The following is a 25734-nucleotide window of genomic DNA, read 5'->3' on the forward strand; positions in this document are numbered from 1 at the left end:
TCTTCCTAAAAATACTTCGAAAATAAAAAAAAAAAAAACGAAATGAATCTTCTCATAACTTTATTTGTAGGCTAATTTTTATTCATAAAAAGGTTGTTTTATTTTTCTCTATTTTTCTTCTGAGTAAAACTTATTCAAACAAGTTCTAAATTGAAATAAAATTACACTATTTTGTCCAAGGAAGCGTTTTTACTTAGAAGATTATATATATTTTTTTTATAAAAGTAAAAATATTTTGTAATAATAATAATAATATATAAGTGAAAATGCATTCTTTTCATACTCTTAATTCAAATTCAAATTATATAAAAAATCAATTTATTTAATTAGAGAACAAAAAGAATGTCGCACGTGGCAAATTTATTGAGGTGGCCATGGGGGGCCTAAATTCTGCATGTTGCCACTCCAATTCTTATTTCACACTAAAACAGCACTTGTAGGCAAACTAAAATTTCTTCATTACAGTTTATCATATAACTCCACTTGTATTTTGAAGAGTGCACTGTAGAACTACAAAAGCTTCAATATGATTCTGAAAAATTAAAGGCTTCACATTATTTACAGACATCATTAGATTTATTCTGTAACCAAAACCAGTATTCATACTGGAAGCCAAAAATTGACTCTAGTGATAACCAACCGGAGCAGCAGTCTCTCTTAACTCGCGCCCTTGGTAGTGTATGTCCTGCAATTCATTACAAAAAAAACCATGAGGAGAAGGAAAAACCATTAAATATTTGTTATCTCCCTATATAATATAAAAGGTTAATTACCGAAGCAAAGTGGTTGACATCACGGTGGTGTGCCTCGTCAGCTCTGACAACCGTGACAACATCCCTTAAAGTGGAGTCTGGTGGGAGCTGCCAGTAGTCGATGGCAATGGCTGGAGCTGGCACATTCTGTATGTTGCCCTTGTCCAATTCCTTCAGGAACTCCGTGTAGGAGTGTATTGCCTCCTCCTCAAGGTAACCCACCATGCGGTGTGCAAATTTAGGAGATATCATATACCCCAAGAAGTATGCATTGAAGAAAACACCTTGCACAGTTATGACCAGTGCACGCTCGTACCACTTTGGCTTTGCCACTTCCATGAACGTCATTAGGTGCATCCGTTCATTTTCTGCTTCTTCTAGCAGTGCTTTGATCCAACCCCCACTCTGCTCAAATCTTCTAAGTGATTTCAAATGCAATAGCATGCCTGCTACCATCCCAGGCACTGCTGCCACTGTTTCTAGCATCATTGCTCGGCATCCATATCGTCTCTGTTACATTTCCACACACCACGCTTAACAAATTAAATATACTTCATACACAAATTACTCCAAAAATAAGAGTTTTCTTTCAAAACTGAGTTTCAGAAACTCTTTTGAGTTCCATATTAAGCACATACTTGGAAGGCATCATTTATTTTTATGAACTAATGACAAGTTTAAGTTTCTTTTTTTCAGGAAAAAAAAAAGTTATTTTGATGTGCTTGTTATCCAACTGGCCTAACCCGCTGGCTCCCAACCAAACCACATGCAAACATCATATGTACTATGCGCATCAAATTTATTTCAAGTAAAAACAAAGAGACCCAATAAGATTCCCAATAACACAATATTAATATGTTAAAAATATATATATATATATATTAAACAGCTTATAACCATCTTTGAGCATTTATGAATACAAAATATTTTTAAAAGCATAAATGAACCGGTCCAAATTTTGTATAAAACCGTTCTATCTAAAAAATTCAATTTAATAACGGACAACAGAATTAATACATTTCGTTCCTAATGGAATTTAATACATAATTAAAATTAAACGTTGTAATTTCAAAACACAAATCAGGTAAAACAAAAATTGAACGTATACACGAAACAATATTTTTTATTTTTGGAATTCTTACCGAACATTAAAAGCCTTAAAACCGTTGAAAAAGTCTTATATTAAATTACTGATCCTTTTTTATTCGGTGAAATAATTGAAAGAGACACATACATTCCCTGAAACCAAAGAAATATATGCTGCATTTATTTTTCGTAGAAAGTAGAAAAAAAGAAAAATAGACAGCAAGAAATAAAATACTTTGCAGAAGATAGATATATAGAGAGAGACAACACATTGAAAGAAGCGTACAAGGAATTGTTTTTAATGCTTAATATTATAAAATAAGATAAACAAAATTATTTATATTTGATATTCTACTTTTCCAAAAAGTGAAATAATGTTTTATTTTCTTTACTTTTTTATGTTCCTATTGTGTGGGGGAGAAATCCAAAATACCTGGAAAAACAGATCAGTGGGGTATCGGAGAGTTTTGACAGTCCAAAAAGCCATTTTGTCAAGAAATGTGGTGGGTGCATGGTGCTTGTTCAGATCAATTGAAACATCTGCTTTGTATGTCTCCCATGGCTTCATTTCATCATAAACAAAACCATCATCAACAAATATACACATTTACACAGATCAAACAACCTTCGATAATAACTTCTCTCAAAATTTCTCTAAAAAATCAGCAAACTAATACAGAAACTTATTCATAAATAAAATAGAAAGAAATGCATATATATTTATACAAACCCTAAAGCAATTCCACTTCCACTCTGTGCCATCTAGTTTGGTGATCTTAGAGGGTTCAACGCCCCAATAACTCACAGTCCCTTTTTGATCTTTGTTTTCACCACCGCCACACGCACCAACCTTCTTCTCCATCTTCTCCTTCTCCGGCAAAACCAAAGTGCTCTCACTCCTCACACCACCGCCATAAAACGCTCTTGCACCACCAACTTCACCGCTTAAACCCTTCGCCACCAACATGACAGTGTTGGCCACTCGGTTGCTGCCGCCGCGAATCATCATCATCCTCGTCACCAACGCACCAAAATCTAGACTCTGATAGAATTATTACGAAAGAGAGAAATGTAGTGAGTTGAGAAAATCAGAAAGAAAGTTGAGAAAATGAGTAGTTTTTGTTGGTGATGAAAGAAAAGGGTTTAAGGAAGATGTATATATAATAGTGTATAATGTATAATATATGGTCAATTTGTGAAACACGTTGACACGTTGGACAAGTGACAATTAGTTAGCATGGATTTTCTGGAATACTGTCATTAACATTATTTTTCTAAAGTCTTCTAAATTACTGCCTATTGCCTTTCAAAATTCCACTTTCCTACTTTTAAATTATTTTTGTTTAGTAATTTATTATTAATTATTTTAAAAATTAAATATGCTTTTTTTAACTTTGAATAAAAATTAAAATTAGGATGTCTGGATCTTAAGTTCTCTTAACATTATTAAAAACATTATTTTTAAAAAAATTTAAAGTTTTATCTGTTATGATTTTATATTAATTTCTAAATTATATGAAATTAATATTTTCTCTAAAATTTAATCTAATTTACTTTTTTAATATTAAAAATAAGTGAAATTAGATATTTTAATATTTATTAATAAAATTTATTTTATATCATATTTACACGTACTATGAGATTCATGTACTGCGTATCTGTACGTCGTAGCAGTGATAGTTGATGATTTATTAAAACTTGGTTATTTCTTGGAGAGCAAGTATATAGAAATATCCTGAAAGAAGAAAAGCTTTCGTGTGTATGAAGTCAATAGTATAAAAGGTGTGGCACACAGATCTAGAAAGAACAAAAAAATCTTTTGCATGAGACTCGTTTTGGAAAGGAAAATTAATAATTTGAAACAACTTTCTAAAAATACCCTTATTTTACACAAACTATTTATGATATCATATTTAATAATTTTATTTATATTTTAATTTAATATAATTTCATTAAAGATTTGTGTTAAATGAGTGTACTGTTAAAAAGTCGTGTCAAACTATCATTTCCTTTTGGAGGAGTTTTTCTTTTAGTTTCTGGCAGTGTCTCTTAAAAATCAAGATGAAATAATTTAATATGGCAACATTGTTTTTTTAAACAAGATGGTATAATTTACTTTTAATATTAGGAAAGAGGTTAGCTTTTTTAAAATTTAGATGTCATTGCTTACGTAGAATGAAAAATAAAACAGTTCTTTAATTAAGATTTAAGTTTATTGTAATTTTAATTACTTTTAATTAAATTTCTGTTAATATTTTTAATTAATTTTTATTGTCAATTAAGATGTTATAATATCATTTTTATAAAGATAATTAATTAGTGCATAAATATTTTTTATTTTGATCTTGAGATGATAAAATTAAATGGTTATATTATCCATTTAACATTAAATATCCAATTAAAAAATATAAAAGTTTTAAACATTTGAAAAAGCATTAATGAAAACTTCATTTATACTTAAATTTAAAATTTAATTAACTTGTTTATTTTATTTTCTATATGAAATATAAAAATTATACAAACTAAATGCAGAAAATATAGTATTAGAGTTATAGATGTTTTAAAATAATGATATCGGGTATTTTAAAGCTAAAATAATTTAATAATATAAATAAAATTTTAAAAACTCGTTTCATTGTCTAAAACACTCGTCATTTCTCTAAAATTATTTCTTTAGCTCTTTTTTTCTTCTCTTTACAACTTTTGACTCCTACATCATCTGTTTGACAAAGTGTCTAACCGATCACATTGGTGAATCTTTCCTTCTCATTCGATCAGTTTTCCTTGTAGAGCAAGTAAGTTTATGTTTCTTTTTTCTTTAATTATTCGGTCAAGGCTATGTGTAGGAGTTCCTTCGCATGTGTCAATTGAGTTTCTTTTCTAGTTCTTCATTGATCAGAGGTCCTAAGGACTTGCTCTGATCATGTTTCTATTATTTGTAGGTTTTTTTAGAGTTTCTTGAGCTTGAAGCAATGGTCTTGCATATATAAAGCTTGATAGCGTTTTTGTTAAGGTAAGGAAAGTTAGTGATATCTCTTTAATGTTATTTTAATTTATATGTATGATTGATTAATGTTGTTAGGTTATATTGAACATGGTTGAATTTGGAATACCTTCCTTAGTATAAATTATGATTTGAACTATTTTAAATAGTTAATTAATGCTTAATGTTGTGATTGATGTATTTAGACTTCGATGAATCTATTTGGACTTGATCTTGGTTGTGAATTTCTGTAGTTGTGAAGTTGGTGATGTTGTTTTGGTTGAAATATTGAGAAGGAAGGGTTAGGCTAGGTTATAGGTCAATTTTGGTCTAAAATGGAGATTTTAGTAGGTAAATTTTAGAAATAATGGTCTAAATGGAGAAATGATGATTTAGGCTCTGTTGTATGGTCATTAAGACTTGTTTGGGTGATGAATTAGCAGAAAAATGATTTATAAATGTATGATATACAATAGGTTGTGTTTGGAATGACTTTTAGGTGCATTTTAGAGGTTTTGAGTACTGAGTTTTTGAAGTAGAAGGTCTAAGGAAAAGTGGAGGGTTTGAGGTCTGTTTTTGGGGTCATTTTGGACTTGTTTAAACTGTTAAGTTGCTTAGTTATGAGTTAAAATTGGTAGAATTGATTTATGGTCTATAAAGTAATGTTTTAGTTGATTTTGAGTTGGAAGTTCTGGATAAAATGAGTTAAACTTGGTTTGTGTTGGATTCTATATACACTTGGATAGGTCAATTGAGGCTTAGGATAACAAATAAAAGTGGTAGAAGTTGGTAGAAGTATCTAGGATAGGACATGTTAGATGTAAGGGTACAAATTCTACAAAATTTGTGTTATGTAGAATTATGCAGAGTGGTTGGACAAGCAAGTGGTTCACTTGGTGAGTATATGGGTATTTTGGGAGTGGGTTCTAGGAGCTAGGCGAGCCTGCTCACTAGGCTTGAGAAATTCTCTGTTTGAGCTCTCGTTGGGCGACTAGCTTTGCTCGTTGGGGGGAGTCGATGCTCGTTGGGCTCTAGGATTAAGGCGTTGGGCGAATAGGTTTACGCAATTTTGATTGTTTTGCACTCTTTCCTCTTCTATGTTGGATATAAAGGGTGTGATGATGAATTTTATGCTGAGTAACATAGCTTGAACTATATGATGGTATGGAAAATGTGATTGAATTCAAGTATGGTTTGGAAAGAATTTCTAGGATGAAATTCTTAGTGGTGGTTTCATGTAATTAATGTAGGGACTCAGTCTTGGAAGTTATCCTGATGCTCCAATAATCGCTCTATTTCATATAGAGAAGGAGATTATGTGGTGAGGAGTAGTAGGAGGTCTTAGTCTATGATCTAGTGTTCTTTATCCATAAGTTATAGACGGATTAACCTTGCGTGGTAGCTTGGGGGGAGGGGTAGTTGTTCCACTCCACCACTGCAAATGCAAAAACTTGTCATAGTTTAACATCAATATATACATCTATCTGATGATCTTATCTAGGTCAATGACATGATTAAGATGATTGGTTTGCTTTGTGAGAAATATGATGTATAATGAAAATCTTAATATGCTAAGTATGTTTCTTTCTACATTAACTTACCATATTTGTATGTTTTTGTGTTTGTTTATTTGTGTAAAGAATAACTCTGGTTATCAAATAAGTGAACAACCGGGAGCAATTTACTTACGATACTTAGTCGACATTCAAAAAAAGTATCTAATGATTTATGAATTCAATACATCCTGTTTAGTAGAAAGACGTATATTCCTTGCTAATTATCAGACAATTAGTTATTCACAAACCTTGTGGGGGGCTAATAGTTTTCATTTCCCATCTCATGGAAAACCCTTTTCGCTCCGCTTAGCCCTACCTCCCCCTAGTAGGGGTATTTTAGTGATAGGTTCTATAGGAACTGGACGATCCTATTTGGTCAAATACTTAGCGACAAACTCCTATGTTCCTTTCATTACAGTATTTCTGAACATGTTCCTGGATAACAAGCCTAAGGGTTTTCTTATTGATGATAGTGACGATATTGATGATAGTGACGATAGTGACGATATCAACCGTGACCTGTATGTTTGATTCTTATTGAAATGATCATCTAATGATGTGAACAGAGAGTGATGTTGGCTCAGATGAGCAAGTTTTGGAGGTTAATGTAACATATATGTAGTTTCTTTTATAACAACTATTTTGTATATAATTTTGAATTAGGAGTTTCTATATAAATATTGAATTATAGTTATGTTTATATAACTTTAATGATACTTTATGTTTCCTTTCGATTAATTGTTTTATATCTTATTGATCTTGTGATGATTTCTGAACAGTATATTAGTATATTAAAATATTTAATTGGGATATTATACAATCTAATAATATTATTTATCATTGTCTTAATTAATAAGAAATATATATAATAATAATAATTTAGCCTAAAAATATAAAAAGTTTAAATATTTAATCAAATCAATTTTTTTTTAACGAAGATGATTTTTTCATATAACCTAATAAATAAAAATTTAGTTATTGAACACTTAAACTAAAGAATTAAATATTCTTATGTGAAAAAATAAATAGTAAATAAAAATATTAAAAATGAGTAAAAAATTCATATAAGAAATATTTAATTTATATATGTTATTTAAACATAAATGTACAAAATTTTTGAAAAGAAAAAAAAATATCTTGAATAAGTAAATTAATTTTTTGGTAAGTCACACAATTAGAAAAAAAAATTAAAAAACTAAAGACAAAAAATTATATATATACTATTTATATAAAGAATTTTCTTACCCATTTTTGTTTCCAATTTTAATTTTTAACTATTTTATAACCTTTATCCTTTAAATGACCTTGTTTTAAAACTTTAACTGATTTTTCTTTGATTTGATCGCTTTTTTTTTTATAAAAGTTAGCTATTCTTTTGAACTAAAATAACTATTTATAATAAAAAAATTATATAAAAAAACTAAAATTATCTACAATAAAATTGTAAAAATTATTTATATATACTTTTATAATTATAATAATTTTTTATTATTATAAAAAAAAATGTAAATATTTTTGTTAGTATATATTATATTACCTATAAGTTATAAATACTTTAATAATTTAAATAAAGATGCAATGAGTATGAAAACTGAAATGAATATATATAATGAATTATTAATCAAAACTTAACATTTATAGAATTTAGTACATGTGTATATGCATTAAAGTGTTATTATTTGTGTGATTGTTATATTCATTTCATATAAATAATGGATTTTTTTCTTACATGTACTATTCATAATATTTTTCAAACATGTATATATATACATTAATTAAAGATATACTATTAAATAAAAAATTAGTGATAATAGAATTTCACTTTCTCTCTCACAATACATATATGGGTTAAATATGTTTTTATCCCTTAACTTTTAGTAAAAATTGGAATTAGTCCTTCTTCAAAACTTTGGACTAATTTAGTCCCCAAACTTTAGAAATGTGTGAATTTAGTCCTTTTAACCAAATTTTGTTAACTTTATTTGATGTTTCAAACGCATTTCTAAATTAATACATTTTTAAAGTTTGAGGACTAAATTAGGTCAAAGTTTTGAAGAGGGACTAATTCCAAATTTCACTAAAAGTTAAGGGATAAAAAAACATATTTAATCCTATATATATATATATATATATATAATAGGTTAAAATTAATTGGTAAATTACATTGATGTACAATAATTGATTGTGTGCCATTAATTTTCTTTGGTCAATATGTCCAACTCATGAGGGAGACTCCTTACTAGGAAGAGATGGTGACAAAATAAAATGGAAAATTTCAACGATTGGAGCAAAAGACTTCCATGAAGGAATCAGATCCAAAGATTCATTGGATTAAATTAATTAGATACCCTCTTAGTTTGACTTACTAACTCTCTTGCGTCCATCTACAGATAGCCTCAAAATCTCCACTTTGGTTCCTAAGAAATGGAGACACTTGCATAGTATTCTAGTTTTATTGAATTAATAGCTACCAACTGAGACAATTTCTGTCATAGTTTCATGGCTTCTGCATCTGGGTGTGGACCATTTGAATTTTCTAGCAAGTACTATCATGTGTCTCAGAATGGAGGTGTGTGCGTGAGGCAGACCAGTTTCTTTGAAGGCAAACCGGTGCTTAATCAGGGAGTTGGTTACTCTGTCATTCTTGGTTTTGGTGCTTTCTTTGCTCTCTTCACTTCTTTCTTGGTTAGTAGTAATCCTCAAATGTGTTTTTTTTTTCTCTTTAGTTAGTTTCATCCTTTGTTAGAAGTAGAACATCAGTGCTATGTTTTTCTCATAATCACTATTTTATACTTTCATAGTTCGTCAAATTGTCATAATAAATTGATTTGGTACAAATATTCTTGTGGATCAGGTGTGGCTGGAGAAGCGTTATGTGGGGTCACGTCACACGTCTGAATGGTTTAACACAGCAGGCAGAAGTGTTAAGACAGGGCTTATTGCTAGTGTTATTGTGTCTCAGGTAATGAACTCAAACAGTCTCGTATTGTGTACTTTGATGAGCCTGAAGTTCAATTTTTCATTTCTCTATTCTTACAATGATTTTTGTGCAGTGGACATGGGCTGCTACAATACTGCAAAGCTCAAATGTTGCATGGGAATATGGAGTTAGTGGACCTTTCTGGTATGCTAGTGGGGCCACCATTCAGGCATGAACCTTATATGATTTTTCCTCAGAATAAAGCAAATTTTTCTTCTGAATTTTCATACATTGGAATATGGAAAAGGAAGCAAAGTTGAAAGTTTATAATGTATTGAAAATGATCAGGTATTGTTGTTTGGAATCATGGCCATAGAGATTAAAAGAAAGGCTCCTCATGCTCATACTGTTTGTGAAATTGTCAAGGCACGGTATGTTACTTGGTTTGGATTTTGGACATTCAGAGTTCTTTAATTTATGTTTTGCTCCATATTCAAGGTTTTGGTCATTATGGTGATAACGAAGTTTCTTTATTTCAGTTGGGGGACTTCTGCACACGTTGTTTTCCTCTTTTTCTGCTTCTTGACGAATATAATTGTGACGGCTATGTTGCTCCTTGGTGGTTCTGCTGTTGTGAATGCATTAACAGGAGTGAACCTTTATGCCGCTAGCTTTCTAATACCACTTGGAGTAATTGTGTATACACTAGCGGGTGGACTGAAAGCCACATTCTTAGCAAGCTATATCCATTCTGTCATAGGTTTCTACTTAATGTTATCATGTTTTACATTTTGCTATATTCATCATATCTTTTGTTGTTAAACTGGGAATTTGTTGGTTTACACTTTTCAGTGCACATTGTTTTGGTGATTTTTGTCTACCTTGTCTACACGGCTAGCAGTGAGCTTGGAAGCCCTTCTGTGGTGTACAATCGCCTACTAGAGGTTGCAAGCAAATCAAGGACATGTCAGGATCCTATATCACACAAAGGGCAATCTTGTGGTCCTGTTGGTGGGAATCACCAAGGTTCTTACCTAACAATGCTGAGTTCAGGTGGCTTGGTGTTTGGGATTATAAACATTGTTGGCAACTTTGGCACTGTGTTTGTTGACAATGTAAGCATCAATTAATAGATGTAAAGATAACATGCCCTCTTTTCTTTCTTGTTATTTGGGTTTTGTTGCTAATGATTCTTTAAATGGTGAAAAATGACTAGGGATACTGGGTGAGTGCCATCGCAGCAAGACCTTCATCAACACACAAAGGCTACTTGTTAGGAGGCTTGGTCTGGTTTGCTGTGCCATTTTCTTTGGCTACATCGTTGGGTTTAGGAGCTCTAGCCCTTGATTTACCAATAAATGAAAGTGAAGCAGGTCGTGGACTTGTTCCCCCTGCTACAGCGGTAGCCCTGATGGGGCAAGGAGGATCTATTCTTCTTCTTACCATGCTTTTTATGTAAGTTACAATCAGCATCCCCATTGGAAATACTTTCAATTTGTCTGGATATTTTGAAATAGCAAACACATTAAGAATTTGCTACAAGGCTTGATACAAAACTATCCAGCCTTCTGTTTAAATTTCTGATGATTTTGAACTTTGATACTCTCATCAGGGCAGTGACTTCTGCTGGTTCATCAGAACTAATTGCAGTCTCATCATTATGCACATATGATATCTACAGAACTTACATAAATCCTCATGCAAGTGGAAAGCAAATCCTCAAGGTGTCAAGAGGTGTTGTTCTAGGCTTCGGGTGTTTGATGGGGTTGCTAGCAGTCATACTGAACATGGCTGGAGTTTCTTTAGGATGGATGTACCTTGCAATGGGAGTTCTGATTGGCTCAGCAGTTCTTCCTATTGCTTTTATGCTTCTATGGAGAAAAGCAAATGCAACAGGAGCCATTCTTGGAACAGTCACAGGTTGTGTTCTGGGAATTATCACATGGCTGTCTGTCACAAAAATACAATATGGCAGGGTAAACCTGGATACAACTGGAAGAAATGCACCAATGCTTGTTGGAAACCTTGTCTCTATACTAACTGGAGGAGTTGTTCATGCTATCTGCAGCATGTTGTGGCCTCAGAACTATGACTGGAGCACCACCAAACAAATCACAGTGGTGGAAAAGGAAAAGACTGATCTGCCAGCAGAAGAGTTTAAAGAAGAAAAGCTAATCAGAGCTAAAGCTTGGGTGGTGAAGTGGGGTATTGGTTTCACTGTTTTGATTGTCATACTTTGGCCTATTCTCTCCCTCCCAGCAGGTAATTTTGAGTTGCATTGCATTAACAAACATTTGAACATGGTTTTCTTTTCTTTCCTAACCACAGTTTCATTTGTGGCTTACCACAGGTGAGTTCAGTAAGGGCTATTTCTATTTCTGGGCAGTGATTGCTATAGCATGGGGTAGTGTTGGGTCTGCTGTGATAATTGTTTTACCAATAATGGAGAGCTGGGAAACCATTAAAAGTGTGATTATGGGGATGTTTACAAATGACAGACTAATGGAAAAGGTGGAAGAGTTAAATTTGAAGTTGCAGACAATTATTCAAGCAATACCAGAAGCAGAGCGACTTTACTTGCTTGAGAAGGGAAAGGCCAAAAAGTTAGAAGAAACCTCGGAGCAACATTCTTCTTCTCTTCCTGCATAAGATCCTACAACAGATAAAATATTTGCTAAAACCACAAGAGAATTTATACGACTGTTTTTCTGCTAATCAGTTTCAATCAAACACAACATAAATAATACATTGCATTTTTTTCCTAACCTTATGAAGGTTGTCATATTACAGTGTATGTACAATGATCGAAATGCCGACAGAAGTGTCTGTAAAATGGGCGCCTAAGTAATCTCACAAGGAGAAACAAATGAATATGATATATGAACTGAACTCAATTCAATTCCGGCTCTTCAATCTGCTTTACTTTGAGACTAAACAATAGGGTGAAAGTACGTCTTCAAACACTTATCCTACTCATTAAGTGGAATGATTTAGCGTATTTTAGCATTTTATTTAATTTTAAAGGGTTAAATATATATTTTTTAAATTAAATGATAAAGTATTTTGTTTTTGTTTTTTGCATTTTATAAAATTAATGTATAATATGAAAAATATCTTTTCTACAAACAACATGTTGATTTTCTATTATAGTCCAATACAAAACTCGATTTATCATATGAAAAACACTCTATCTAGTTAAATGATGTTTTATATAACTTTCATAAAATATCTTAACTAAATACTTTATAATTTAGTTTAGAAATGAAAAACTAATTTATATAATAGTTTCAGGATGAAAACAATATTTAAACTAATTTCAAATTAATTATCAATAATGAAGTGTATTTATTTATTTATTATGAAAGAAATAATATTATTTAGACATGTGCCATCAATAACATATATTGTAGCTTATTAACTTGTTGAAAATAAAGATGAAAGTGTAAAAAAAAGCATGAAAAAGTTTAAGAGATTTAATTATCAATCTTTCTCATTGACATATTTAACAATTAAATTTATAGACTTATTAAATAATTTGATTCGTATATTTATTAGACCTTTGATTATTTTAGTTCATATATTTTTATTTTTATTTTCTCAACTGAGTTCAATATTTATGAAATAAAGTCTATGTAATCATTTGGTTAAATTAGCGTTAAGATGATTTGAAAGATAATCACCTGTCAATCCAATAAAAAGTACAATTAGTAATTTAGTTTTTATAAATTTTTACATGAAGATAATGTGATTTTTTTTGTCAGAACGGTGTTTTATGAATTCTGATAACAAACTCAAAAGCCACAACTGGATTCATATATTAATGTTAATTTCATGAAAAGATCACTGTATTCGTATTTAAACAATATAGAATTTAATTGAGTAGAAATATAAATATATAAGAACCTAAAGGAATTAAATATTTAAATATACGAATCAAAATATTAATTAAACCTATAATTACATATATAAATAAAAAGTTTAGTACATAAAAGTATATAAAACAATTTACCTTCCTCTGGACTTTTTTTTTCTCCTACCATTAATTGTTTTTTTATTCACATCTCCCAATTTTTTTCTAATATATTGTTACCATTCTTCGATAAATAACTTAATTCACCCTAGTACTAAATAATAACTCCAATTACACATGTTAACCATATATATTCCATGAGCTGAGACTCCAAAGAGAAGCTAAAAATATTTATAATTTTTTTATTTTATATTATACATTTTCAGTTTTTTTTTTACATATTTTTTTAATATTCTCCTCATCAACAATTTTTAATTCTTTAGTTAACAAGTATATGTTTATACTTTTTGGGTGTTGAGAATGATTTTTTATAATACACAGAAAGAATTCATTATCATATATCTAAAGTGCTTTCTAGTTACAAAAATAATCTGTATCTTGATTACAAATTGAGAAAGTGTATGTGCAATGGTCTAAAGCACAAGAAAAATTGAACTTCAAAAAATTATATATGGCCCCTATACTTTAAAGAGGAAGAAAACATGAATTTTCTATATCAGTTGCCTTGTAGTATAATTACAAAAGACCACGAGTCTCCTTTAGCAGCAGTGCAGAACAATGGAAGATGCACATTCATCCAAATGCAGGAACTCAACCACTTGCGACCAACGGCCACCATGATCTATTGAAGGAATAATCCTAATGGTGCATGCAATGCAAGAATTGCATTTGAGACCGTCCAAAATTTGAAATGCAGTGTTAGAATTGAAAGTACCCCTCCGACTTTCTTGTTAGATGTTCAAAGTTTCTACCGAATCACGTCTCTTTTGGAATGTGAATTATTTGCGGCCTTTTCCTTCAAGGCTTCTTTCTCTAATTTCTTCTTTTCAGCATCTGCTTGCCTTTCATTCTCCTCCCTTGACTTGTTGAACATCTTGACAAAGACAACAAGGATTTGTGTCACTGCAAAAACAACAATATTATACAGTCAAAAAATATTTACAAGAAACCAAAACTTAGCTTTATGAGCAATAAGAAGAAAGTGGTGGTCATATCTTGCTTTAGGTCACAAGGCAGCAACCTTACCGTGCACCCCAGGTTGACTCTCTCTGGAGAAATAACAGCACCATGAAATTGATGCCAAGGTGCATCAATCAAGACACCAAAACCACGGGCATATTAAGGGAATTAAAGCACAGTGAAACATTGATCCACCACTAAAAACACCATACTTCATGATGATTATTCCAATTTCTCAAAGCCCATTGAAACTCTCCAACAAAATTGAGGATTTATGCAGAGTTTTTACTTAATTAAAAGGCTAAGAATCAAAGATACTACATGCGTACGTCACAAGGAAATAAGATTCAGAAAGAATAAAATGACAAAATAACAAACACAGATGTAGCCTGGTAAAAATACTCAGATTGTCATTTATGATAAACTGATTGAGGAAAAATGGTTATTCTTTTTATCAAGGCATGTTTACACTGCTTAAGCAATGCAAGATTGTGAATTTCATAAAACCATACCCAAAACATAAAGCAAAACTGAAATCCATGGCATACCCTTCTATTTAATCATTACAATAAAAAACAACGTCAAAAAACTTAAGTATTGTTCATGTGTGGAGTCTATAGACTGTAGAGAACATCAGACCTTGTTCAAAGGGACATCTAGCTGGATCCTCTCCAAAGTATTGGGACAAAGAGTCTGCACTTCTTCCCTGGAAAAGAAAGACTTGATCAAAACCAAAAAATAAGTAGTTGGCAAACTTAGTCAAAAACACAGCCCTAAATTAATGACTTTTATCTGGGATGAAGCATCAAAATCTACTGACTGGGCAATCTCCAAGTGTAGAGCAACACCAAGAAAAAAAAGGAGGAAAAGAAGAATTATTATAACAACAGGACTCACCACTTCAGAATACAATGATATAAGGGACCTCACATCAGCTTCAGCAATATCAAGAAAATTCTTCAACACCTGAACAAGAAAAACGTCACAGAGAATTACTGAGAAACAAAGTTTCCCAATCTTGAATCAACATTTTTTATTCATGAATTATAATTTGTATCAAATTGTATGTTTAAGAATAGTTTATATTATTTCTGAGAGTTGTTTTGTGCTATATCTATCTATAACCTAGAATCCATGTAACAAGACATAAAAATCACATACATACATGACAGCTAGCAATTGCTAACCATAGTACAATTTATTGAAGACCACAACACTCCTTTTGATCAAGATATTATCATGTAGCAAAGCATCTAAAAGGAAACATTTAGTTAAGATTTGATGCCCTGAAACCTTATGATTTTCTTTAGTATTATCATAAACTGAATGGAGTCAAACTAGAATTGTAGCTGAGGCTTCTTTTTTTTTCTTATGCGTATATTTGGGTTCAGGTGCTGAAAATGTGGATGGTGAGGAATGGGTAAGAAGAAATAAGCATGTCTTGAAGCTAGTATTAGTATGAATAGAGCAAACATCAATATTTTCTAGTAGAGAAGATCTTAGATAAGAGAAGTATAACACATTCAGGTATAAGCCAACATTTTTTATTTGTCACCTTACGAAATCCTGTTGATATGGCACCATCATTTTCAGAAGCAGCGAGTTCTTGCTCAACTTTCTCTAAACCTTTACTCACAGCTTGCATTTCCTCGGCCAATGCTTTTAGTTGAATCTATTGGACATAGGGTAGGCAACCCCATAAGCAAGCTCATAAGATCATCTGTAGTACATATATCATCAAGGTTAATGAAAATGTTATTGACAAATAATACCTTAGAAGCTGCTTCCAAATGGACAAGATCCTTATCAAAATCTAGCAGTTCTGGCATTTTCTCAGCAAGAAGCTAAAGAGAAAAAACAAATGACGTGTAAGGTATCGTACAAAAGTAGCATAAATGACAAACAAATGGAGTTAGAACATGAATATTGTGAAGTTAAAATTTCAACTGGGTGGAAAAGACAAATCTAACCTAAAGATACAATGGTTAAATACATAATAAAATTTGAAGATTTTGACATCTACCTTACACAAATAATGCATTAAAGTCATTTTATTATTTCTTGCACGAGTGTCAGATAATTTAAGAAGGCTATCCAATTTGAATCCAACAGCTGATCCTGAAGTGAGAAACATAAAGGTTTAATCTCAAAAAAGCATAGCAGGAACTTTCTCATTTTGTCAATGATAATGAGGTGAAATGTAAATAAGAAATCCATCTCTAATTAAACTAAAGTAGCAGTAGAGTTAACAAAAAGGTTACCCCGTGCTGTTCCTTGATTCAAGGCATTTCCCAGAGTAAGAATAGTCTGCATTATTTGACGCAATTTCCCAGATTCTTTCACCTGAAAGTACGAGTAATAGCATGAAGAAGCAGCCCAAATATGCCTTCATGTTTGTCAACTAAGAGCCATTGGACAATACCTCTCTGGCTGCATTGTTGATTGTGTTCAAATTTACCTTCAAATCGTTCACCTGAAGAAGCAAGAAAAACAAGTCTTTACAGATGAAATATTATAGCGAAACCACACAGATAATCATAAATCCATATCCTAGATAACTTACCTGAGAAGAAAAGGTGATTTTAAAAGCAAAAACCCTTAATTTGGATTCCACACGCGGAACCTTCATCAGCTCCATAAAAAACTGAAGGAAAATATATTAAAATTAATATATATATATATATATATATATATATAAAAGGTACAAAGATCAATTGACTAAAGCGTATAAGAGAGAAAGACCTGTTCACACTTTCCAAGCATTTCCTTGTTTCCTGCATAATTCTGGAAACAAAAAAGATTTTAGCGAGGAAAAACTCAAAAGACAATGTAGAATCTCTTTTACGATAAGATTTGAACCAGGCTTTCACAATTTATGTATCATTAAGAAGATTGACACTTTGTTTAAAAATTTTGTAAGCTGGAATTCTCCCTCTCTCTGCACACACTAAATAATAAAAAGCTTCTATGACAGCTGTCATTCTTTTAACAAAAATGGAACAATCTAAAACAATGTATTAATGTTTTGACATGCACATTACACACTGTATATTAAAACATGAAAAGGTTGAATAGATGTGGGTTAAGGCAACATGTACCACCTAGGACAGCTGACAGCTGTCACATGCTGAGTGGTAAAACGAATTTGAAGATCATACCAAAATGGACGAGGAAATTATACAAGGGAGAATGGGGAAGAAGGGAAAGAGGGGCAGAAGAGGATTTTGGAAAAGAGTTAGAGTAGTTTTCTTCAGTCTGTGTGCTATTAGAGGGTTTTCTCGGTATAAAGACGAAAATTCTCTCCTTGTATATAATGAAGAAATCATAATATTTGAAATAAATTAAAGTCAAAGCCATAGAAAAATATGCTTCGTGTACTTTCAAAAATTGTCACTGAATCAAGCTAAGATGACACAACCTCCATGTGTTCAGACAAATGTACTATTATATGATTCCAGATTTTGAGGCTGAAACCAAGTAAGTAATATGAAAATTAAAACATTGCAACCAATATACTATTATGGTAAATAATGTCACACAATACAGTTCATACATTTCTTTTGGGTTCCTGCTCAGATAAGGGAAGAAGTACCTTTAACATTTCCATCTCTTCCTTTGTTGGACAGAACTTGATGAGATTCTCAACCTGATCAATATCAAGAACCAAAGAATCCAATGCCAGTACAGCTTTCTGAAATAGAAAACAAAACCCACAAAAATGATAACTACTGAGAGAAAACAAGGAAAAATAATGTCATCTAAAACCAACCTCACCACTGACGGAAGTGTTAGTGAATTAAAATTTAGATTAGAAAAGTATAATTATGATAAATGTTCTCATTATGCAAGTTTCTATCAAACAAAATAAGAAGAGAAAGCGCTCAAAATCCACCTGCTCAATACAATATTGAACTAAAATGATTATTAACCTCACTTGATAAATTTCAAAGTCTAAATCAATTAAACTCTGACAACTTCAAGTCTGAACAATTCAACAGTGAAACATGACATTGTCAACAACGAAATAATCTCCTTCTCAGATGACTTTTGTCTAAAATCTACAATGTAACTAACAAAAGTAGACAAGGATAAAATAAAACATAATCATTACTAGGTGCACGTTTAGGAAAGTCCTTTCCAGAGAAAATAATGCGTGGCTTTATAAAAGTGAAGTTACAAAAATAATTTTCAAAAAAAAAAAAGAATTAACCCTAAAGAACGTTTTTTCATACAAAAGGAATTTGTTTAATATAGTAAACGAGAGAAGCATGTAGGAATTTGACGATTACTCCTAAAGCAAACCAAACCAAAAGAATAAACAACATACTCGAAGAAAATTAGAAGCATCAATTAATGACATGTGTGGCTATATTTCAATACTTATGCGTAGAATTTGCTTTCAACTAAAACAAGGAGTAAAATCAATCTGCACTGTAGTTGATAACATTCAATTTTTGCTTGAGGATTCAATATAAAGTAATCAATTCAACAAATTGATCTATGTTTGCACTCCAAATAGCCTTCAAGAAAATTGTAATAAATGACCTCTATCACTATAAAATGTCCTGGTAAAGAACCAAACTATAATACCTGGATGCATTAACACAAATTGAGAAGAATATAAGCAAAATGCATACTCCTCCATCAGGCCTGTTACTTTTATTCTATTTTGAAATAAAAGAAGAATCTAATGAAGGAACAGAGAATGGCATAGAATAAGCACAAGGAATCCTCCTATGAAAACCCAATTCCATGAGGTATCCTTTTATACTAAGTTTGGCCATAACTCTACAATTTTGTCAATATGGTTTACCATCTACATGGATTACTCAATTACATCGGTATCTACCTAAATACAATAAGTATGTGTGTCCAAGAAATGTTTAGGACTAAATCCCGACTTTCCATATGGAGCAGCAGAGAGAAACATCCGAAACTTATAATTATAAGTAATTTCACTGAATAAAAAAGAGCAAGGGAAACTTACAAGCATATCTGGCAAAGGAATTTTGATTTTAGAGAGCATTATTTCACAATTATATGCTCTACGCAAGTCAACCTGACAATAAAGGGAAAAAGAGTTTGGTTATATTAGTTATACATTTCTTTTAGTAACTAAATACAACTAACCAGAAAAAAATTATAAATAAAAAATGCTTCAGTATCTGTCTTTAAGTTTGTCAGCAAATATGTCTGTCAAATGTAACTAATATATGGGCCTTTGGGCCATCTCTTTGTAAACTCTTTGTATTATAGTCACTTATATAGAGAGATTATTTATTGTCTACTCATAATATATTCTAACAATATCATATCGTAAAGACCAAGCAAACTGCAGTATTGAACCATCAGATAACTGTCCATCAATTCAATCCAATAGAAAACTTCTTTGGCAATAAATTTGTGATGTTTTTCTCTTATTTAACAAGCAATTACCAAGAGCAGAAATAATCTGCCATAGATAAACATTTTGATGTTTATTGCCCCTTTTAATGGCAATTTTAACACCAGAGTAATTCCTAATTACCGTGATAGGTCTTCTAATCAAGCATATAAACTCCAATTTAGTTGACAAAATAATTTATGCCAAAAAGAAGTTGCTTACCAGTTGTACTTTCTCCGGCTTGTTAATATTAGGACCACGCCGAACTCCTCCTCTAGTACTACTCCCATCAGAAGTAGATGCTGCTGAAAACAGGGTCTCAAGTTCTGATATATCTATCTCAGGGGCCCTAACAAACATTCCATTATTTAAAATCAGAAATGCTAAATAGGCATTGAATCCCACCCTCCCTCTGACTAAAGGAGACTAGGGCAATTAACAAAATTACCCACAACAACAATACATAATGTGATCCCACAAGAAGCTTTAAAAAATGACAATTTCCAGTCATTATAGAAGTATCATTATAATGAAATCATGTTTGATATCCATATCAAAATTCTGTAATCAGTACCTTGTCCCACTGTCCTGTTTCTGTGAATCAGCCCATAGACTTCCCTTGGCTGCTCGAGCGACTTTCACCCAGTGTAGGGGTTTCAGCAAAGTTTTCTTTGGAGCATTGGCAGTAACACCAGTACCACGACCTCTACCAACATTTGTTGTTGAAGCTTTGCCAGGAGGTGGTGCCACACTAGTGGCTGTAAGTGCAGGTGGCATTGGAGATGCACCACGACCAGGTGGAGGAGGAGGAGGAGCACCTGGGGGCCTTGGTGCCAATGGTGGTGGTGGTGGTGGAGCTGAACCTGTTTGTACACTTGGCGGAGGTGGTGGTGATGGAGCTGAACCTGCTCGTATAGGACCTGGAGGAGGAGGTGGTGGAGGGGCTGAACCTGTTCGTACAGGACCTGGAGGAGGTGGAGGTGGTGGTGGACCTGCACCTGCTCGTACAGGACCTGGAGGAGGAGGAGGTGGTGGAGTTGAACCTGTTCGTACAGGACCTGGAGGAGGAGGTGGTGGTGGTGGGGCTGAACCTGTTTGTACAGCACCTGGGGGAGGTGGAGGTGGTGGTGGAGCTGAACCTGTTCGTACAGGACCTGGAGGAGGTGGAGGTGGAGGTGGAGCTGAACCTGTTTGCACATGACCTGGAGGAGGAGGAGGTGGAGGTGGAGGTGGAGCAGAACCTGTTTGTACAAGACCTGGAGGTGGTGGGGGTAAAGAACCTAATTGTGTAGGACCTGAAAGAGGTGGAGGTGGAGGTGGAGGTGGAACTGAACTTGTTTGTGCAGGACCTAGAGGAGGGGGAGGTGGTGGTGGTGGAGCTGAACCTGTTTGTTCAGATCCTAAAGGAGGTGGAGGTGGAGGTGGTGGTGGTGGTGGTGGTTGGGGCTGAACCTGTTTGCATAGGACCTAAAGGAGGAGGAGGAGGAGGTGGTGGAGGTGGAGGCGCCAAATCTGTTCGCAAAGGACCTGAAGGTGGAGGTGGAGGCGGAGGTGGTGGGACTGAATTTGTTCCCTCAGTACCTGGTGGTGGAGGAGGAGGAGGTGGTGGGACTAAAGTTGTTTGTACAGGTCCAAGTGCAAGTGGGGGAGGAGGAGGTGGTGGAGGGGCTGAACTTGTTTGTACAGATGGAGGTAAACCAGGAGTGCTATTGGCATCCCCACCTATAGGAGGGAGAGGGGGTGGAGGAGGAGGTGAAGGCAATGTAGAAGCATTGTTCAGATCCTGAACTAATGGATGCGGAGGTGGGGGAGGTGGGGGAGGATGGGGAGGAGCTAAACTTGGCTGTATAGGTATTGATGATTGAGGTGGAAGTGTCGGTAGAGGTTGAATAGCGGGAAAATGTGAAGGTGACGGTGGAGACAAACAAGGAGAAGTTTCCTTAGTTAGAGCATGGTGTGGCAATGAAACATCATCGGTTAGTGACTGATCAGGTGTTCTTGAAGTTAGATTTACATAATCTCCACCGTTGTTTTCAAAAGTTAAATGGACCAAATCAGGTGTGTCAGATGTAAATAATTTTGAAGGATCAGCATAAGACCTGGGAATAACATCAAAGGCCTCGTCTGAACTATCAGCAGTGCTCGACTCATTATTTTCTTCTTCAGAGTCAGCAGGAGATGAATACCAACTTCCTCTACCCTGAAACCTTGAAAACTCTTTGGCGTCGTTTAAGACTGTAAGCTGCTTAAGAAGCCATACAGCAGCAGAATCACCACTGTCAATCCATTCTGCACCACTGAAAAGTTCTTGAACCCTTGAAAATGCCTCAATGGGTAATCCACCTTTCACCTCACCATCTAAAATACTTGTGGGAGCCCTTTGAGGACTTATGTTTTCAACCTCCCCAAACAATACCTAAATTTCAAGGTTTTTCAAGATCAGATTAAAACCAATAACCTAAAAATGCAGAACAATCACACCATTACAACCCTAAGTCTTAACTTTTCAAAATACAGTACATTTTAACACATACTCACCTCAGCCCGGAAGCCCTTTGGATACCGCTCCTTCGAATCCCACAGAATGTCCAAGTTCTCAGCATTCAGCATCAAAATGTTTGACCGAATGAATGCTGTATTGAACATCACTCGAAACATCATCACCTCCCTCTCCGGATCCAAATCCAAATGCACGCACTCCAACACCACATCCCCTTGCACTAAGCATTGAATATCAATCTTAATCACATCACAGTCTGCCTGAGATAAAAACACAATACATTCATTCCAGCATCAACTATCCTCACAAACAAACACAACAACCAAAAACAAACAACAAAACTTGCATACTTTCTCTTAATCCTTATTTTCTAATCAGAATTGAAGGTTCACCTCATTAATCTATCTCAACCTTTGATGCAAACCTTTCTTACACAAATTACCAAAGTAAAACTCAATTCCAGTGATAGACAAACAAAACAACCAAAAGAACGGTATACATGTTCTGCTACGCGAAAACTCGACCAACTACACACCCACAGACAGATTGAAGAACGGCACCAAAGCACCTAAGCAACCATATATCAATTTTGTCCACAGAAAACTCAACCATTCACACACACACACAACCTGTCTGTAGTGCCTCAAAGTCTTCTTCTTCTTATGCATATTATAAATCATCCGCGTGGAAAGGCCGCCTTTACTAAGCAAATTCCTCCCAAAAATCCTAAACAACGGCCTGCACCCATTCCCCCCATCAAACCCAGGAACCCCTCTGAGTATTACACAGTCCAGAGACAGCGCCCTCTCCGGCGGCGGCCACTCCGCGCCAATGTTCCTCCGAGCCACATACTGCACATAACGCAGCTGCGACGGCATCGGGTTGAGCGCCGACAGCAGCTGCAGCAGCCCCTTCGGCGCCTCCCTGTGAACCATCTCCAGAATCTTCCGCTCCCCACTCTGCGCCTTCCGGAAAACGAGGAAAGCAGCAAGGAGAAAGGCGAGGAGGGGCCAGCCGCCGCGCTCACAGTGGAACAAGATCACGGCGGCGGGGTCGGTGAGGCAGGTGTCACAGAGGCGGAGGAAGTGGTGGAGGAGGGAGAGGGGGAGGAGGGGGCAGCCCTCGTACTGCTTCGGATAGTCGATGACGGTGGCGTCAAGTTCGCACAGGAGGCGCGAGAAGCGGCTGCGTGAGTCACCGTCGCGGAAGTTGAGTGCGAGGAAGGAAGATTCCGGGAAGTCTTCGTGGAGGTCGGAGAGAATTTGGCGGAGGTAGAGCTGGTACATTCCCTCTGGGAGGGCTTCGGTGGAGAAGCAGGAATCGAATACTGAAAAGGAAACGGAAAATGGAAAATTTCACAAAACGAAAATCAAAATCGAAACGAAGTGAAAATTAGGAATTTACCATAGACTCTGTCTGCAAATTCGAGTAAGCCATCAGGGGGACGCTTGTAGAAGAATCGGCTGAGAAGAGACATAGTTTAGCATGGAAGGAAGAACAATGGAGTTTGGGAGAGCAGAGTTTCAGAGCTTTGCAATGGGAGAGAAAAAAGAGAGACTTTTGATTTTGAAATTTGAAATGAGATCGTAATTTGTAATTAAACACAGAAAAAGACTGATTTTTTAGTACTGTTTGGTAAGAGAAAAGAAATGGGGTTTAATTTTCTCTTTTGAATTTATTTTATTGATTAAAATGAAAGAAGAAGACAGTTAAATTTATTAAGTTGTTTTTCGTCCTCACAGAAAAGAAACAGACTTTCGCAAACAAAACATCCTATTACATGTAAAATCAAATCAAAACTGCCACATCTTGTTTATGTTTGTTAATCCAATTGCGTTTAAAACCAATCCAGTAACTCACACCTTCCACCACCTACCTTAACTTAACTCCTAAGTATATATATATATATATACAGATAAAAAATTAAAGTTAAATAATCATTAAATTTATTAATATTTTCTAAATTTATACCAAACTACTAGGAAGTTAAAAATTGCTTTCTAAATTATCATAGTTATAAGCCTAGATTTTTTATTTGCCTATATATAATAAAATGAAAGCTTTTAACTGCCACAGTAATACACAACAGATAATTTAGGTATTAAAATTAAAATATAACATGTAGCTTTCAAATGATTTGACAGTATATAGTATTAAGAAAGTAATAGTTATTTTTGTTTATTAAGAGTGGCTTGAAAATGAGTAGATAAGATTTTCAAAAGCAAGCCAAAATATGTGTTAAATAGATGAAAGTTGTTTTTGTAAGAAAGTTGGCTTATTGAATTGATATCACAACAAATAAACATCAGAAACAAACATTTGCGTTGATACAACACATGGACAACTGTTATGGTAAGTGTATGATGTGAAGCCATAACTGTGTCCAACAAGACCATACAAATTTCTTTTATAAAAATACAAGTTATTATTGTGGTACGAGTGTATTCGTTAAGAAATATTACGTCCAATGTAATCTACTGTTTTTTTTGACAAATAATATGTTTATAACCTATCAATACTTCGAGACTCAACTTGAATAATATGAATACATCACTTAAATACCATTATCCAATACTTTAAAATATTTTATTGATTATTTATCAATAAAACATCTAATTTATAAAATAATATTATTTTAACAATAATAATAATTTATAATTTTTTATATTAATAACTTTGATATGTATACTATTTTAATTTGGGTTCATATAATAATAATAACATATTTATATTCTTATAATGATATTGAATATGTGTCATATTCTACACATATATTATATTCATGCATTAAAGTAAGAAATAACTTTTTAGTTAAAATTATAAAAAAATAAAGATTAGAGAGTAAAATAATATATGAAGGAAAGAAAATGAGGAAATTCAGAAATGAAATACCTAAAATTCTTTCTCTTTAATTATTAACTTTAATTTTTAGGTTTAATCATTTCGGATGTTCTTCTTATTTTTATAGAATTGTGGCTCTCGTATTTTTTTTATCTTAATTAGATCCTTGTTTTTGTAAAATTGAGTCAATTGAAACATTGTCGTTAATTTCAGTGGACGACGTTAAAATTACTGTGTCGTGCTGACCAAGCAATTAATTTTGATGTGGCACACTGAGATTGCATTAAGTGGAATTTAATTATGCATTAGGTGAAATTTAATTATAAAAGACGTAATAAAGCATTGTCTTCTTCCTTGGGTGTCCTCTTCCTGTTAGGGTTTTTGAAGTTGCAGTGATTTCAAGCATGGTGCGGAACTTTGATCTGAGCAGTGGAAAGGGTCACCACTTCCGAACAACACAAACACAGAGACCATTTATTTTTTTATTGACAACAATCAATGATGTTTCAACCATGAGTCAAAGCCCAGAAGAGTTGATTTCCCATGGGTTGAAGCCTTCCTATGCTGCTCCCAAAGATATGGTTCCTACGTGTGATCATATGACTCATAACCTTGAGGCACACAAAATCTTTCCTGATCAATATCAGCTACTAAACCATATTCACCAGAATGCCCTAAATCATATTTATTCAAAGAGTCTAAGTTCCTTTCATCTGGACCTCT

At 33.6% G+C, this 25734-nt stretch overlaps 3 protein-coding genes across 3 annotated transcripts; 1 reads left to right on the plus strand and 2 right to left on the minus strand.

The window, feature by feature from the left end:
* Positions 1-434: 434 nt before the first annotated feature.
* Positions 435-2972, minus strand: LOC124829695 (ubiquinol oxidase 1, mitochondrial). The gene is made up of 4 exons (XM_047303259.2): positions 2569-2972; positions 2272-2400; positions 774-1262; positions 435-685 (listed from the first exon to the last, which is right to left on the minus strand). The coding sequence occupies exons 1-4, from the start codon at positions 2848-2850 to the stop codon at positions 626-628; spliced, it is 960 nt and encodes a 319-aa protein (XP_047159215.1). The 5' UTR covers positions 2851-2972; the 3' UTR covers positions 435-625.
* A 5708-nt stretch (positions 2973-8680) lies between these two features.
* DUR3 (urea-proton symporter DEGRADATION OF UREA 3 (DUR3)) lies at positions 8681-12196 on the plus strand. The gene is made up of 9 exons (XM_047303260.2): positions 8681-9062; positions 9232-9339; positions 9431-9526; positions 9646-9728; positions 9837-10057; positions 10150-10412; positions 10514-10752; positions 10910-11559; positions 11648-12196. Exons 1-9 carry the CDS (start codon positions 8877-8879, stop codon positions 11944-11946), a joined length of 2145 nt encoding a protein of 714 aa, XP_047159216.1. The 5' UTR covers positions 8681-8876; the 3' UTR covers positions 11947-12196.
* A 1470-nt stretch (positions 12197-13666) lies between these two features.
* Positions 13667-23757, minus strand: LOC124829697 (formin-like protein 14). The gene is given in 18 exon segments (XM_047303261.2): positions 13667-14230; positions 14927-14993; positions 15185-15253; positions 15843-15959; positions 16060-16131; positions 16311-16405; positions 16549-16630; positions 16710-16760; positions 16851-16931; positions 17030-17071; positions 17880-17978; positions 19275-19346; positions 19893-20019; positions 20245-21086; positions 21088-22086; positions 22209-22430; positions 22800-23497; positions 23575-23757. Coding segments are annotated over 18 exon segments (3963 nt in total). The 5' UTR covers positions 23648-23757; the 3' UTR covers positions 13667-14075.
* Positions 23758-25734: the final 1977 nt, after the last annotated feature.

The sequence above is a fragment of the Vigna umbellata genome, chromosome 10 (genome assembly GCF_029865625.1).
Source record: "Vigna umbellata cultivar VRB3 chromosome 10, Vumbellata_1.0, whole genome shotgun sequence".
NCBI lineage: Eukaryota > Viridiplantae > Streptophyta > Magnoliopsida > Fabales > Fabaceae > Vigna > Vigna umbellata.